This window comes from Crocuta crocuta, unplaced genomic scaffold (genome assembly GCF_008692635.1).
Source record: "Crocuta crocuta isolate KB4526 unplaced genomic scaffold, BGI_CrCroc_1.0 scaffold83, whole genome shotgun sequence".
Classification (NCBI taxonomy): Eukaryota; Metazoa; Chordata; class Mammalia; order Carnivora; family Hyaenidae; genus Crocuta; species Crocuta crocuta.
In genome coordinates this window covers 4198338-4216052 of record NW_027529638.1, presented here as the reverse complement: position 1 = coordinate 4216052, position 17715 = coordinate 4198338, and the positions used below count along the sequence as shown (strand labels likewise).

Here is a 17715-nt window from a genome sequence, read left to right as displayed (position 1 = left end):
CCAAACACATAAAATTGTGAATTAATCAAAGTCTCTCTTTGAACTATAGGCCTTACTTCTTTCTCCTTATATAGAATTAAGTTGTCAAAATTCCCATATTAGCTGTCATCTAATTGTGTCTGAAACCTCAAAAGTTATTTTTCTTCCCAGGTTATGAAGACCTACATCCAGATATATCTAGTTCACCCAAAAGTCCCTGGACTCGAAAGACAAGACCAAAACTTCCAACATCTTCATAAAGGAAAGTGTTGGAGAACAGAGTTTTGTGTATTTTGCCTTTCTGGAAGGAGAAAACAAACTCACTTCTTAGGAACCCACTATATACCAGGCATGAAGGTAAGTATGCTATATAACATACTATATTTATATAAGTGTGTTTATGAGATAGCATTATTAACCACATTATGCAGATGGAAAAAACTTAGTTTTGAGGGAATAAGTACCTTGCCCAAGGCCATACAGTTAGTATGGGGCAGATCTGGGACTCTAATGTCTCTGACAAACATATGTCAATCTCATAAAGAGACAAAGCAATATCTTAGTACCTCTCAAATCTCCAAAGGCAAAGACAGACCTACGAAAGCCATTTAATACTCTGCTGTTTTTATGAGGCTAACTTGTTTTTAAGCTGAAAATCATTTCTCCTGTGTTCCAGCCCACAGGCTTCCAAATATAGGTTTCTTGTGGCCTTGTTTGCTTTAGATGTTCAGGAAAACATAATTAGAGAAGCAATCTTGTAGTCTACTACTCCTTCAACGTCTACAAACCAATCTTAAATGTAAGCATATTATTCAAAAATAGGCTCATCTACTCTTTATAAAACATTAAACAAGGCACAGTTAGGTAACTTATATTTTGGTTAGCTCTTTCCTTCTTCGTATATGATGGGAGATTTATTCACTATCTGGTTAGGAAACATTTCCTATGTTAACTTTCCTTTCAGAGTTCCCTCACTTAAGGGGAAATGTGTTCTATTTTAAATTAAGCTTCTAATAGGCTCAGGATTCCCAGAGTGTTCAGAAGGCATTGCATCATGATCTTTCCACCAAAGTCTAAATGCCTGTTGATTCACTGTTTCTCCTCTATATTTTTAAATATGAATCCAAATATAAGTTAAGCCCCTACCAACCAAAATGAAAATTTTAAATAAGAGCTAACATGTATTGAAAGCTACTTATGTACCAGGTAGTTTTAATTCTCTTCAATTCACCTCCTTCTTAAGAGGGAGAACTGGGAAGTTATGAAGCAGAGTAACTTGTCAAAGGTTACAGACAGTAAACGGGAGGTCCGAGAACAAACACCAGCCCCAGTGAGTGTTCTCTGCACTTTCTGAAGTATGGGCAAACTCCAGATTTCACAAAAGTGAGTTTCAACTGGTTGTGATGGGCACCCACATGGTCTCTTACCAAGCATAGCCGTGAGAATAACCATAGACAAGGTACTTGATACTGCAGAGCCAAAGATTCAGCATCTCACCTAAAAAAGTGCTGGAATCTGTTTAAAGACAGATGATGCAGCAGTAAACAAAATACTGCAAGCAATAATAATGCCTCTGAATATTTAGTAAGGTCTTGTGTTGTCTTACTAGGGAATCCTTGTTTGTAGGAAACTTATCATGACCAGAAGGAATACTCTTATGCTTTCATTTCCTTTTGATAAAAATTGATGTTTTCAGGGGCACTTGGGTGGCTCAGTCGGTTAAGCGTCCGACTTCGGTCCAGGTCATGATCTTGCGGTTCATGGGTTCGAGCCCCACGTCAGGCTCTGTGCTGACAGCTATCTCAGAGCCTGGAACCTGCTTCAGATTCCCTCTGGAACCTCCCTCTCTCTCTGACCTTCCCCTGCTCGTGCTCTCTCTCTCTGAAATAAATAAAACATTAACAAATTTTAAAAAATGATGTTTTCAAACTGCTTTATGAAGAACTATAGAAAATCAAGTGGGGGGGAGGAGGTAGGTTACCAGTGGGTGTCCCGCCCCACATTTCTGTCTCTACCTTAATCTGTAATAGAGCAAACCACAGGGAATGGGGTATTGGAGTTGGGGATGGGGCCCAGCAGGTTGGTGAGAAGAAGCTGGAAGGAGGCAGGCAGTCCAAGACGATTCAAAGATGGCAGACATCATTTCCTGGGGGGACTATATCAACTGAAACAAGGTGGGAAATAAAAGAAAATCTCATACTGTGGACGATATGCCAACTCCCATTTCTGATCAGAAAGAAAGGATTTGTAGTAGGTCCAACAGTATCATTGTTACTTACCCCCTGACACACATCTCCTAGCAACCTCCCAGAGGATGAGTCCAAAACTGTACATGTCGGCCATAATGTAAGACTGAAAGTGATTTCTATTTAAGCTCTCGTCCAGCACTTCTGGAGGCATATAGCGCTTGGTGCCAACTCGGGTGTTGGGCGGTATGTCAACTTCGTTGGTATCACTGAGGAAGAAGGAAAGCAAAGCATGATCAGCCCTGGAAAGGGCCAACAAACGACAAATCGAAGGGGTTCCTGACCAGGGTTTCAGTGAAGGGTGGGAAGATATATCCTTTCACAGAGTAACGTCTCCGTGAAAAATATTTCTTGCTGCAAGTTGTATCAAATAGTCACACGTAAAAAGCCAACGAAGACGGCACAGTGAAGCCACAACACACAAGGCTGCATTGCCACCAGGTCAAATATACACGGGATAATCACTACCTGCCTATTAAATGCCTACAAATATCTTCTTCCCCTTCATATTTTAATAACTTTGCTCTTAAAATTGGCATGAGCACGGGCCAAGGTGGTTTGTTTGAGAAAATGTTTTTAAAACCAAGTGTTGCAAGGTTTTCAGAAGTACAACCAAGTTTAAAAAATGGGGGAGGAAGAGAAGCAACAAGGACCTTGAAATGTTTTACTCTGATAAGCAGGATCTACAGTGGAGCTTTCTAGGGTCACTATGATTTCATAAACCAAACAGCCTGGACTTCTTCATAAAAGGAGGAAAGGAATAACTTAACATAGTAACAGTAGCAGAATGAAAATTTCAGTACACGATCCATGTACCGTGATTTCCCATGGACTGGGAGAAAGTTCACGCTGGTGGACCCCAGCGTGCAGAACGGCACTTGGGAACTACTGCCTCTGTGCAGCGAGCGGGAGCCAGAGTCCTGAACGGAGATGTGTAAGGTCAAACTACTACTGCCTGATGAGTCGACAACTAACCAAGATGAGGTATGTAAAATCGTGGCCAGCCCAGTCCGAAGCACGTACCAGAGGCTTAACTAGCATTCTCTCAACAGACACTAGTGGAGCTAGGAAGAGCAATAAACCCCAGTCTTGGCGAGGAAACTATAAAACGGAAAGGGCACATAAAGCCATTATTAAACTGACGTTTGTGGGGAAGAGTGGCTAAACCCGGCTGTCTCCAGATTCCTAGGGAACATGTTTTCCTTCTTATCACGCTCCACTGACTCTAGCATTTACGTGTTATTCCTCCTCCATGAGGAAGTTACATACAGCAAATATCACGTTTATCAGGCTGTGTCACAGGCAATAATGCCAAACTTTCCTAAACATTAGCGGCTTTCGGAAAGAACTTCTGGCTTTGATCTCCCTGCCTCGGTCTTTACTGTCTAAAACATAAAATACGCAGTGTCACTTGGGAAAATTTAAAGGACAGCAGATGTCTCTCTGCAGATCTCCAAACTGTTAACATTTACTAAAACGCATAAAGCTTCATTCTTAGAACCATTTTAAATTCATTTCCAGCTAAAATCCTTAATCTAAAGCAATTGCAACAGATGGGCCACCAGTATTCTCATTAGGCCCCTCAGGATCTTCTAGGAGCGACCGCTCTGAAAAAGCCTGTTTGTTTTTAAAATAAAAGTTGAAGTGTAAATTTTTAAAAATAAAAATAAATAAGTATATAAACTTTAGTCTGTAACCATGGGTCCCAGTGTCCTGGGCTCTAAGAGGCTCATTTTCTAGATAAATGTGAACTCATGATAGTTACCAGTTTGATATAACAGAAAAATGTCATTTGTGTGGCTAAATAGTAAATGATAAGGGAAGACAGTGAGCCAAGAAGCAGCTTAATGATAATATGAAAAATATCAGATTTCAAAGACGCCACAAAAATTCCACCTTTAATTAGACGGACATCACTTCTGTGAGCACACAGTAGGTTTTTCATTAACGTGTTCTAATTTATAATTTTGAATCAGTAGAGGAAGACAGTGGTGCGCCTGGGTAGAGAATTCTAGGTTCTATGCAAAGAAACGAACATGGGGACTTACAGATGGAAAGAAATGTAGGCAAAGGGTCTCCATTACATTCCAGAACATGGTCTGGGAAAGGAAATCAAGACCAGTCTTATCTCGGGCCCCTCAAGAGTATACTTCAGCCAAAGATATACTGTGACCACACTTGAGAAAGATTTCAGGCAACTCCTTCCCATTCTTGCCCTTAGCTCCTGTGTGCTTTCTTTGGATTTGCTAGCTCAGGAAGGGCTAACACGATGTCTGACACGGAGACAATCTATTGGAAACTGAAAGGTAACGGTCACTTGATGGCAGAACTAAGATTTCTGATGGGTAGACCAGAGTTCATCTCTACACTCTCATTCCCTCAAACCTGAACAAACATACAATCAAGGATTTTCTTGGCCCATCAGATTCCCAAAAAACATGCAGGCTTGGCATGACTGTCCTTCCCTTCCTTCCTTTCCCCACCCTGCTGTTTCCCTAGTAGTATGTGAATAGATGTCCTTCCTCAGAGTATTTGAGTAAATATCTGTCGTCCAACCTAAAAGTGTAAACTCCTTAAGCCTCGAATATCTGTCATCATCATTTCATAGCCCCATCCCTCTCCATTCACAATGGGCTGTGCACGTGGTGGTAAATTATATATTTCGAGTGAAAGAAAGAAAAGGCCGGTCTACAGGAAACTTTGCTATGGATACTTTAAAGAGAAATATTAAAAAAATCTCTGTTGCATAGAGACCATAAAATGAGACACTAGCAATATTTGAGGGGTTAAACAAAATTTTGCTAAACAAATTAATGTTGTAAAAGAGTACTAGAAACCTAATGGCAAATGCCTTCAGCACTACATTTAAATGACAAACACGGCAATTATAAGTAATTGATATCGGATATTATAAAGGGTCAGACCCTCCAAGACATATGTAGCTCCATCCCCTCTTGGCTCAGGAGGGTTTCTATATTGGAAAGTAATTAAACTGCAGCTCTCTCTCATGTTTTCAGTTAACATTATCTTAGCTGCTCCCAAATTAGGGAAGAGAAAAACTGAGCTTGTTCATCTTCAAGACCAAAAATAGAAGCCAGGGATACTGAACACCAGGGCACCAAGAATAAAGGAAGAAAAAGAAGCTGTAAGTAGAGTTTGATGGTGCACATCATGTAAGAATAGGGGACAAAGTAACAGAAGGAAAGGGTCAAGGAGAAGAATGAAACAAGAAAGGTCAGGGCGCCTTCAGCTTTCCCTTGCTTCCTTTCCCATGAAGGGGTAGGAAGGGTGAGAAACAAGGTTCACGAGGAAAGACAGATATCGTACAAGGAGGGCGGAGTCAGAGAAAGGAACTCTAAATGCACAAAAGAATCCTCTGTGCTCAATGGCTACACGTACACGCGGTCAAATCATAAAAATCACTTAGAGCAAAGATAAATACCAACTTCAGGTTATGGGCTACTTCTGGGAGGGCTAAAGGGGAACAGAATAGGGAGGAGAATGCAAAGGGCGATCTTCAACACTGCATTTTAAAAAAAAAAGACCAGATAAAAATAAGGCAAATTGTTAACTTTGTTAACATTATGATAATTGTTACATGAGTGCCTTATTATTTTTTATACTTTTCTGTATGTGTATTTTAATTAAATATATGATTTAAAGGGGCGCCTGGGTGGCTTAGTCGGTTAAGTGTCCGACTTTCGCTTAGGTCATGATCTCGCGGTTCGTGGGTTCGAGCCCCGCGTCGGGCTCTGTGCTGACTGCCAGCTCAGAGCCTGGAGCCTGTTTCAGTCTGTGACTCCCTCTCTCTCTGACCCTCCCCTGCTCATGCTGTCTCTGTCTCTCTCTCCTAGAAATAAATAAAAAAATAAAATAAAATAAATATATGATTTAAAAAAAAAGAACTCAGGAGGATAAGGAACAAGAAAAATGTACCTTTCAAGGATTAAGGGATAGATTGGAGGCATAAGGCTCTGAAGGGCAAAAGACACCTAAGGAAAGTGGACAAAACTAGAGAAGCTAAGTTTCTACCAGGGAGAACCAAAAACATTCCATCAAAAACATGGATGCCACATTCACTGTAGAGGAAACATGATCTCCCTCCTGCCTTCCCATGGAGAAGACTTAGAAATGTTTGCATAAAGGGCTCATGTCTGAAAAATTGGGCTTTAGAGAACTACAGGGGTAGGTATTTTCACCCACTTACACTTTTATAATTAATACTTCTACTAGATCCAACACTGGCTTTCATCCCTGTTAATGGATGAGTGTGATACAGACTTAAGCAGAATTTGAAAAAGATAAAAATATAATTTGAACAGGGCACCTAGGTGGCTCAGTGGGTTAAGCATCCTACTGTTGACTTTGGTTCAGGTCATGATCTCACAGTTCATGGGATCGAGCCCCACATCAGACTCTATACTGACAGCACAGGGCCTGTTTGGGATTCTTTCTTTCTCTCCCTCTCCCTCTGTCCCTCCCCCACTGTGTGTATGCTCGCTCGCTCTCTCTCACAAATAAATAAGTAAATATTTTAAATATATATATACACACATATACATATATACATATACATGTGTGTATATTATATGTGTATATATATATATATTTGTATATGTAATTTGAACAAAATAAACTAAATTAAAGGATGCCAAGCAACTTCCTCTCCAGGAAAGAAAAACTATTTTAGAATCTTACATTAATGGATATTTTTCTTTATGAACCGTAGGGACAGTGGGCTGCAACAGGATTAAATAAAAACACCTAAAATTTTCTGAATAAAAAACAAACAGTAATTTGGGAGGTTGGGGGTAAAGGGGCAAGTCAGTTAGGAAGAAAAAGGTTCTCCCCTGTGGCCTAGAGTCATGACAAGGTGTTCAGCTTTTTGTAGGAAGCAAAAATCAGAAAAATGTTCTGGTGGCATGAATTTTATGACTAAAGTTTATGCGATGCCCTACAACATGCCTGGGCAAAGCTCTCTTCAACCTTGATGGTATTTGGCAGAGAAGAATCGGCTGCTATATCACGTGGAGTTACATGGAGCACATGTATACAACATATATCAAAGATAAAAGGCTGATAGGACAGAGAGGAAACAGCTCCTTAGGGTCCCCAGATACTCTGTGATTGATACCGAGTTCCCTACTGTATTAGGTGGGATTAGTGCTGATGAAGTGTAATTTTATTTGAATCTCAAAATACACGGTGCCCTCAGCTAGGATTACATACAGAGGCATGAAAACGAACTTCGTGCTTCTGACCAAAATCATCTGGATGCCAGCGGTAGGATGAAGGAAGTGCCAGCACGGTGCCATGAGCGGTCTCCAGAAGTGACCGCACTTTCCAGTGTACATACGCTCTTCGTGGCTCCTTCTCATCCAACGGGGTCACAAAGTGATTGAGAGTTCTCAAGGCAACTGCTTTAGGCAAGGAGAGGGCAGCCAGGAAGAATGACGGCGTGACACAGTGACAGCCAGAGAAGAGAAGAGAAGACAATGAAGAAAGGTGATAAAATGATACAATACGAAGATTTTCCTCTTCTGAAGGTGACAGGAGGGCTGATGAAGTAGGGGGATGGGATAAGCAATAGGACCTGCGGGGAGATGGATGTCATCACGGACATGCTTTAGAACCTGGGCATATGGTGATAATTTTAGTCAGTTTTATTGTCTATGGACAGTGCAGCTCCCTATTGCGTATGTGGCCCCCTGGGTCTGGCCCTGGTGCCCAGTGGCATGTGTGCACGGCAATTGTTAAAGTAACCAGCAGAGGGAACCACAGAGCTCCTGGGAATGCAGAAAGGCTCATCGCGGGGCCTCCAGCAAGCAGCCTGGACAAAGCACGGGACTCCGGAATAGGCATGACTTACACTCTCAGCCCTGATGCAGCCAGAGGAAGAACAGGCAAAAGATTTTTATTTTGGTGGCAGTGTATAATAAAGCAGATTTTAAAAAATAGAATCTTCATCTTAACTTTGTTTTGAGTTAACTATTTTTCATGTTCATGAAACCTCCCAATTATAAATGCATAGCAGGAATTCCTGCAAGAAGTATTGGGTAAGGGAAAAAGCCACTGGTTCGGCACGGTGCATGTTCCCCCCGTACCATCAGCTGAAGGGAGAGGTATGTGAAAGTCACACGCAGAGCCCACTGTGGCCATGAGAAACCAGCTTGGGGAATCGAGTTGTAAGCTCCAAGTGGGTGGCTGTAGTTCACATGGCCTTTGGTCACATGCGGGTGGTCTTCTGCTGGGTGTTGCTGGTGTCTAAAACAGAGAGAGAAAAGGGGAGAGAGGGAGAAGGGAGATAAAAAGGTAACAGAGAAAGAAGAGAAGCAAACATTGTATACCTTTAATAATCTAAAAAGGGTTTTAAAAAATAAGAACTCAGTGATAAAAGAAGAATAAAATCTTGCCATTTACAAAACATGGATGGGACTAGAGGGTATTATGCTAAGTGAAATAAGTCAGCCAGAGAAAGATAAATATCATATGACTTCGCTCATATGTGGAATTCAAGAAACAAAAAGATGAACATAGGGGAAGGGAAGCGAAAACAAGATAAAAACAGAGAGGGAGGCAAACCATAAGAGACTCCTGAATACACAGAACAAACAGTGTTGCCGGACGGGAGGTGGGTGGGGGGATGGGCTACGTGGGTGATGAGCATTAAGGAAGACATTTATTGGAATGAGCACTGGGTGCTATATGTGAGTGATGAACCACTAAATGCTATTCCTGAAATCATTATTGCACTATATGTTAACTAACTTGGATTTGAATTTTAAAAAAAGAAAGAAAAAGAAAATAAACTACTCCAAAACAATAAATAAATAAGAAGAATTGAACTTCCAAGAACAATAAAAGAAGGGCAGGTGGCAGAAAACAGGAGGGAAGCCACTCCTTTGCTTGAGGCTTGCAACTGACCCTGAAATTAACCACACATGAAACATACTAGAGCCTTAGGAACCTCCTCTTAGGAAGAGAGAAGCAACCTCCCAAGCATGAAAGATCCTCCTGAGCCTTCAGAAGAAGGGGCTGTGCACTGCCCTGGGTGTCTCCTACAGCATCTGGTAGGTAGCGGTGGTGCTCATCACCACGCTGAAATCTGCCCAGTCAGATGCTAAGCAAACAGAGAATGTTCTGCTGCACTTGCAAAAGGACTCAATGCTTCTATAATTAAATCCTGAGACATCTTGGGATTTCTGAGAAACAGAACTTTAGACTTAAAAACCCTTGAAGACAGAATGGGTATGGCTGCAAAAATCCTGACAGAGAGCACTAACTCTGCCACTAATGAGCGGAGTTCTCCAACTCTGGGGAGTCATTTAGGCATGCTTCTTTTTAAAAATACCACTAAGTACACAAACCAGAGGCAGGGTTAGTGGTGATGAGATCAGAAGGACACGGAGGAAATGCAGTGCCCCCTCTGCCCCCACCCCCCGGGGCTGGGCCACTCCAACTCCAACTCCAACTCCGTTGCATTCGGACAACTTGACAGTCATCAGTTGGGAGATCCGTGTCACAGACCAGTCTTACTGTAGTTTTTCTATCTAAAATTTAATACCAGAGAAATCCTAAACCAGGGTTTATTTTCCCCCTAAGAAAATACATTATTCTGACACTGAAGGGCCATTGGGGTTGCTTAATCCTCCAAAGTAAAAAGTGAAAAGATTCGGAAGTTCCTTTAAGAGATTTCACGTGTCACCGTTTTCTCCTCTCAAGAGAGATTTGGGGTTACGATGATGTCTGCTCCGGCATCACCTGGATAAGTCTCTGTTGGGCAAGAAATACATCAGCACTTATGTCATTTTCAAGAGAGTGGATGAAAAAATGAATACAGGCTAAAAAAAAATTATATGAGCAGGAAATCTCTGAAGTATAGTCCACTCTCTCTGTGGCTCTCAACTTCCCTGGGAACCTCCCAGAAATGACTTAAAAGCCTGAGAGAACACTTACCATGTAGAGACCATGGTAAAGATTAAATTCTCACAGGAAGTTCAGTTATGAAGTCTGAGAACTCCACACTGGGTTACCTTTGACCCCGCTTGTAATAAGATCTCTAACGATCTCTGTGTGTGCACGTGCCCCAAAATAGGAAAATCAGGAAAAGAGCAGAAGCCAGAAAAACATATAAAGCAAGGTTTAAAAGTAAAGCTCAAAAATTGAGAAGAGCAAAGTTCCTTTGAAACTCAGAAAATAAAATGTGAAAAGGATCTCTGAAATTATCAAATGTAACCTCCATTTAACGGAAGGAAACTGGGGTCCAGAAAAGTAAATGGTTCCACGGCTACTCTTTAGCCATATGAGATTTGTGCCTCTAACAGCCACAGTTTCTCAGCTGAGCCAGTGTCCTCAAGCTTTCTTCTCTTGATGAACAAGTCAATATATGCCAAACAGAGCTCTGAATTAGCCCTTAAAGCACTCCCCTCCGCTTCCTAGAATCAGGGTTTGTGTGAAATCTGAGAGGCCATTTAGTTCATTCTTATATTAGCAGAGCTGAGTTTCAGAAATAGAACATTCATGTTCCTTGTCTGTTTTAAGGTCTACAGAGAAGAAAAGTCCTCAATTATTTTGATATTGCCAAGATGCATGGCTTCAAAACAATGTTGGAATACCTACAACGGATAATTCACTATGTCATGTCAAATGGGAAATACAGTAATTAATCTGGCACAGATCCTGCTCTCAAGCTGCCCAGTGACAAGTAGGCAAGATGAGGCAGGTATTAATACACTACCAGTCAGACCAGGGCTGGGAAATGACTACAGAGTAGAGAAGATGATGTCATCACCCCTTGCTGGGGGATGGGTAAAGTGACTTAAAGGCAGCTCTGAGACCAGATAAAGATACAGGAAGCAGCAGGGGCATTCCAGACTAGAAACTGTGCAAGGCCCAGCAAACATGCAATACATATGGAGAAAACAAATACATCAGTTTTGCAAAAGCACACATACAAGCTGGAGGATTTGTAGGACAGCAAACAAGGGAGGTGGGGGCACCTGGGTGGCTCGGTGGGTTGAGCATCCGATTTGGTTCAGGTTATGGTCTCATGGTCTGTGAGTTCAAGCCCCACATCAGGCTCCCGGCTGACAGCACAGAGCCCACTTCAGATCCTCAGTACCCACCTCTTTCTGCCTCTCTCCCACTCGTTCTCTCCTTCTACCCCCTCTCAAAAATAAATAAACATTAAAAAAAAAAACCAGGAAGGTGGATTTAATTCAGAGTGTGTAGGAGCTCTGGAGCTAAGAACAGATGCTTTTCTCCTTTATCCTGTACTTCACAGGGGATCATGCATCTGTGTTCATTATACAAAATTTGGGAGCAACACCTATGTAATGGACACCAAGGAAAGGCACCAGGGATGTAAGTCTGAGGAAAAGCATGGTATCTACCTTCATGGAGCTTAGTCTTCATTGGGAATAACCGATAAGCAGTCCATGATTACTGCACGAGAGTACGAGAAGTGCCGTGAGAGTATGCACAGGGTCACGTGGGAAGGGGGAAGACTAACTACAAGTCAGACTTATAAGGGGATAAGAAGTGTCCCAAAGAAATAAACTGCAATGAGAAGTAGTAGCTATGCAAACAGAAGAGGAGCTGCTGGACACTTGGGTAAAGATAAAGGCATGTTAAGAACACCTGAAGGTGTGAGAGAGTATGAAGTGTTCAGAATATAAACTACAGTTGAACCCAAAGCTATGGACACCATGAAATGATTATGATGTCCAAAATTAGGTTTCAAGACAGCAGCATGTAGGAAAAAAACCCTGAAAACAGGAAAGGCAAAGACTACAAAAACTACATAATGCTTTACTCCAGAAATCTAGAAAAATGGTAGAGGACCCAACTTGACTCAGTTCCAGTGGGAATATCAGGGTGAGAGAATTCATTCAACTGAACAAACCAAAAACTTAAGGAACAAAGGCAATGTCAGGCACCTCACATTTTAGAATGGATCAACCAAAACTGAGAACTAGAAAGGAAAAACAGGTACCAGCAGGAAATCTAGCAGTGGGGAAATATGTAAGAGACACACAAAGAACAGAACCCACAGGGAAAGAAAATGAATGTGGAATAAAGGCACATCAAGAAAATAGCAGGAAGAAAGGTTTGCACACTGTGGACAGTGGGATGACAATAAGAAAGGCTTCTGGTGACAAAGATCAATGGTATCCTTTAAAAAGGAGCTCAGGAGAGAAGGGAGGAGAAGACACAAAATCACAAGATACTGTGAATTACTGGATTCTGAAAGCAGATTACTCTTTGGAACTCAAGAAATTTAACAGGGGAGGACAGAAGAGAGGCTGGTAATTTAAGAAGCATCATGGGATTTTTTTATTTTTATTTATTTATGTACTTTTTTGTTAGCAGAGACTTAAAAAAAAAAAAAAAAGGCTGTAGTTCAGATAAAAGAATTCAGAAGAGAGAAGGGATTTTTTTTCATCCTGTCAGGAGGTTCTTATTTCTAACTCAAATCTACAGTCCAAATTATTTCCTCCTGCTTTGATTTTAAAGGTGAGAACTTCAATTTACCATCTCCTAAATGGTGGAGACCTTCCTGTATTGGGGGCCTATTATTAAATCACACCTCAGTCTTTAAAAAAATACCAGTCCATTAGTCTTCTCTCGTGAGTTTTGTTGTCCAAACGTTTCATATTCCATCAAGTCTTCTTTGGGGAAAAAAAAATCCACAAGAGGATCCACCAAATTAATAAAGTCTAAGCCTCGCCTGAGTTTTTAAAAAGGTAGTTAGTTCTACGAAGATCCCTCTAGGCCAGCAGTTTGCAAACTCCTTTTGTTTTGTCTTCAAGGCAAAGGAATCATTTCTTCTAACTAAATCATCTGTAAGATAAAAGGGCTGCTCTGATTAGGGGCAAAACGGAGCCCCACTGACTGGGTTCTGTGCAAGCTGCTGCTGTCCTTTCAAGGAGCCCCAGTGGGCTGAAACCGCTGTGTTATGACACATGCCGGTCTATGTGTTACTCCCTGTTTAAGTCACAGTCCGCCAGTGCCGAACGCAGACTGTGCTTTGCTCATTTCTAACATTTCGCATGGAATATCTATGCAAACGATCTTTCTTCCGTCAGATAAAAAAACACTGTCTTTATCGCTACCTAACATGTAGATCTTTACTGAAACTCTTTCCTACTTACAAACTTATGCAGGATGCTCACCAAATCACCCCAGACATGAGATAGGTACCCTCTTCTAAAGAGCCTCAGGAGAGCTACGAACCTAACGCAAACTCTGTCTGGAAGCCAGGTTGCTGAGCAGCACAGAAACAACAGGACACAAATACACATTCCTTCGAATAAATGCTTCTATGTTTTCCCTCCAAAGAAACATCAAAATTAATAAAGCACCTCCCCTAAATATCCTAGAAGCACCAAACTCCAGAACGTACAGTCTGTAAATAAGGGACAGAAGAGAATCGTAACAAGTGCATGTGTTCACTTTGATACGAACCTAATAAATTTAACAGCCAGGCCCAGGTCAGCTATACAGCACGTTCCGTTTTTCTTCACCAAGATGTTCTTACTTTTCAGATCGCGGTGGGCGATTGCCGGTTTGCCTTGAGTGCTAAAGATTTCAGTGTGTAAATGACATAAGCCACTGACAGCGGAATAGGCTAACTTCAGCATGGATTTCGTATCTAGGGTGGTGGACTTCAGATAGTCATAGAGGGAACCGTTTTCGTGATAGTCTGTAATTAGGTACAACTGGGTCCAAGACCCTGTCCCTTTGATATCTGCGGCAATGAACCCTAAAAGGAAGAAAGACAAAAAGGTTTGAAGCCAAGTGTTTTCCGAATACTATCAAGAATAATTCATATTCCCAAATGGCGTTCTTTGTCATGGAGGTGTCTTTTGTTTAGCATTTCATTCAGCTTCACGGTTATGCCTATGACAGTATTAAATTATGAATACCAATCAGAGGCCATCAAAACAGTAGAGGTAGCAGAACATTAAGAGTTAGTACTTGAAAACATGAGCCCTTTCTAGTCAGTTGTTGATACTTACATTATATTTAAGTTAATAGTAAAAGTATAGTTATACATAAGACATTATTTACAAAACAGGTCTTGAGTCAGGGCATACGCTCCATTTTAGCTGAGACTCTTTCCAGTTCGATGATACAGGTATATCATTTCTAACTTGAGAAAAATGTTTTTAAGAAATTAATTCTCAATATAAACTCTGGAGTGAGGATTGCGCACGCACACACACATACACACACCCTGCATATAAAACTTGTAGAACTTTTCACAACATTTAAACATGTGCTCCTTCAAATCCCTGAGAAACCCTAAGAAATTCTGGTATTACATTTGCATTTCCTGTCCCTAAAGAGAAAAATATTTGAGAGTATTCCATTTCCAGCCCACTATTCATTCACAGAAGTGGCTTAGTCATTCCTTCTGTGAGGTCTCCCAGTAGAAGCTTATGACGTTCTTGGGCTCACGCCAAGAAGAAAATGTCTATATATTTCATCACAGGTCTAGACAGATGGGTTAATAGGCAGATGTTAACAGAAAATAGAGGAAAGCTAGGAAACCCTGAACACTGCTATTCCGACTCACCCAAAATGTTTTCATGCCTCATCAACACTGTCTGATATATTTCTGTCTCTCGGAACCAGCTGGCCTCCTCTGTGGTGAAGAACACTTTCACAGCTACCTTTTCGCCACGCCACTTTCCCATCCAAACTTCCCCATAGCGACCTTTTCCAATCTGTTTCACCATCTGAATCTGCTTAGCTATAGTCCTTTGGACCTGTTAAATCCCAAAACACACTGTTAGTATATTCACAGCACTACAGATTTGTTTAATCTTTCTTTTTTCCTCCAGAGAAGAAACAATTACTGCATGCAAAATATATTTAGCCAGTAGTTTTTCTTTATTTAGACACGTTATTTGTATTTATTTCTTAATTTATACTGTGTCTTTTTAAATGTATTTGTGATTATGGATTCTGAAGGTTTGAATTATTATATCTGCATTATTAAATCTTTCACTCTGCCTATTATGACTCTCATAGAGGAAAAAAACCTGAATGGGAAACCTGAATGGGAAACAAACCAATGGGTATTGGCAGAATAGAACATTCTTCACTCCCACTACTATAGCAGGATACTGGACACTCTAAAGGGATTCATCCACTATGTCCTTGGTCATGCATAAATTACAGTGAAACATAATTCCAATGCACTGCTGGATACAAAGAAATAAAGGAAGTCTCCAAGCATGAAGGGCAGAGTAGAGGGAGGAAGATGGGGAGAGGGAGGGAGGGAAGAGTTCAGACCAGATCAGGGAAGTGTAAGCATGAGCACATACGGAAGCTAGGCTGCTGTCTGGATGAAGAAAAACACGAGCACTGAGATCTGGACTCTAAACTGACCCCTTTAAAAGTGGAGTAACTGAAACTAGGGCTTCGGCATTAAGCTGGGACCACCGAATGACCCTAAATTTGCCTGAGGTTGGTAGGTAGCACCCCATGGCTCCCAGTAAGAACAAATATACATCCTCTCCAGAAAAAAATCATTTGCAGAATACTTTTCATCCCGCCAGTAGAGCCAGCTATGCGGTACCTTGAAGGAACCCTTGCCACCATACAACTCGATCATGGTAAGATATTAGACATAAAAAACTATAATGAATTATCAGCCTTACAAAGAAATACAAGAAATTCCCAAGGCAAGGGGCGTAGGGAAGAAAGAAAATGAAGGAGGAGAAGGAAGGAAGACAGGAAAAGATGATCCCACAGAATAAATTCCTCAAAACCAAAGGAAACAGCCAGTATAAATAAGAGTCAAGAAAAACAACCCAAGTAGATTAAACCCCTTCAGATTTCAGATACTGGAGTTTTCAGACGTACAATGCCATAGAACACAGTATGAAATATGTAAAGAAACAGAAGACAAATGACAAAGAAGGAAGCAGACAGTAATTATTGAAAATTGTACTCTGAAGTAGAACCGTTAATTGTCATTGTCAAAAACTTAAAATGGACAAGTGGAAGAAAAAGCCCAGGTTAGATCTGGAGAGGAAGTTAAGCTTGAAGAGAGCTCTAAAGTGTTAGAGAGCAGTAGAAACAAAGAGAAAGAAAATATGAGAGGTAAGTGGTCTAAGGGTTAAATGTCTCTTTACATATGATCTGCAGCCCATCTGTACTCACATGAAAATACCGTAAGAACTCTGTGACTGAAATGGCTAAGTACTGATGACAATTTACATAATTTAGGAGACATATATAAAGAACCTAGCACAGAATTCTGACAATATCTGACCAGAAAACTGGAATGAATTCTTAGCAGAAATGTACTCTGTATCAAGTAAAGTTGAAGTGTTTCTTTTTTCATTACATTTTTAAGGACCAATACACTGAGTCCACTCAGGTAACCCAGAATAATGTCATCTCAAGGTGAGCTGATTAGCAACCTTAAGTCCCCTTTGCCAAGTAAAATAACAGATTCCGGGGATTAGGACATTTTGGGGGGCATGATTATGCCTACCACAGATGTCTACCAACTACAGTTAGCTCTGATTTTGTATCATGGATGATTTTATTAATTCAAGAGGTAATGCCAGGCATTCCCAGAGTCATTAACAGCACCAGTGTCAGACTAAAAGCTTTTAGGGAAAAGATAAAAACCTTTTTTAAATGCTATTATCTAAAAGAAGGATGGAAAAATTAAAGCATTGCTGACATGCAATTAAGCCACTCAGCCTGAAGTAAATAAGGAACTCTTCAGAAGAGTTCAAACCTGCTATACAAAGGAATGTTCCATATATTTCCATTTCCAAACAGGGGAAGAGAAGCATCAAGAGCACAAGGCAGTTGAGGGCCAAATCCACAAATAGTTAAATTACTGACTTGAGAGGACACTTCCCATATTTATTACAGAAATACTCTATTTAGTTTACAGATGCTACAAAGCACTGCATATGTAAACCTACAGAACATTCTCTGACATAAACAGTCTCGCATGCACTTCTTTTCTAATGATAATATATCTTCTCGTAATTTAATGAATGTACTAATGGAACTGGCAATGCTTGAAAGAATAGGAACTTATCTCAAAGATAAAAAATGTCACTAAATTATATTCAGAAATTTAAAATGTACTTTTGTTTTGAGATTTATTATAACTTCTAGGGAGGAAAACACTGAAAAACAAATAGGTTTCAGTTCCAAGAGCATAAACATCTGATTCATCAGTACTAATGGGGATTTTAATATGTGTCCTTTCCTTTTAAAAAAGTTATAACAGATTTTAAAATATAAAAACTGTATCTTCTACACATTAAATTCTAAGAATAAAAAACAATAAATTTGATATTAAAAACCTCTACAATAAAAAAATATTAATCGGTTTGGTCATAATGACTACCTCACGAGTAGTCTTCTGTCTGGTCTATTACCTGCAGAGGACATATTAATCAAAAAGAGGAGTTTCAGTTATGCAAAATCAGTAAGCCCTAGAGATCTG

General features: G+C 40.5%; 1 protein-coding gene across 1 annotated transcript in view; it reads right to left on the bottom strand.

Annotated features, from left to right (window-relative positions):
* Positions 1–17715, bottom strand: part of BMPR1B (bone morphogenetic protein receptor type 1B) — a 64568-nt gene that overhangs the window by 7440 nt on the left and 39413 nt on the right. The window contains exons 7-9 of the mRNA XM_077762328.1: positions 14806–14998; positions 13692–13989; positions 2259–2434 (exon numbers count right to left, since the gene is read on the bottom strand). Coding sequence (XP_077618454.1) covers positions 2259–2434; positions 13692–13989; positions 14806–14998 — 667 coding nt within the window. The remainder of the gene's footprint in view (positions 1–2258; positions 2435–13691; positions 13990–14805; positions 14999–17715) is intronic.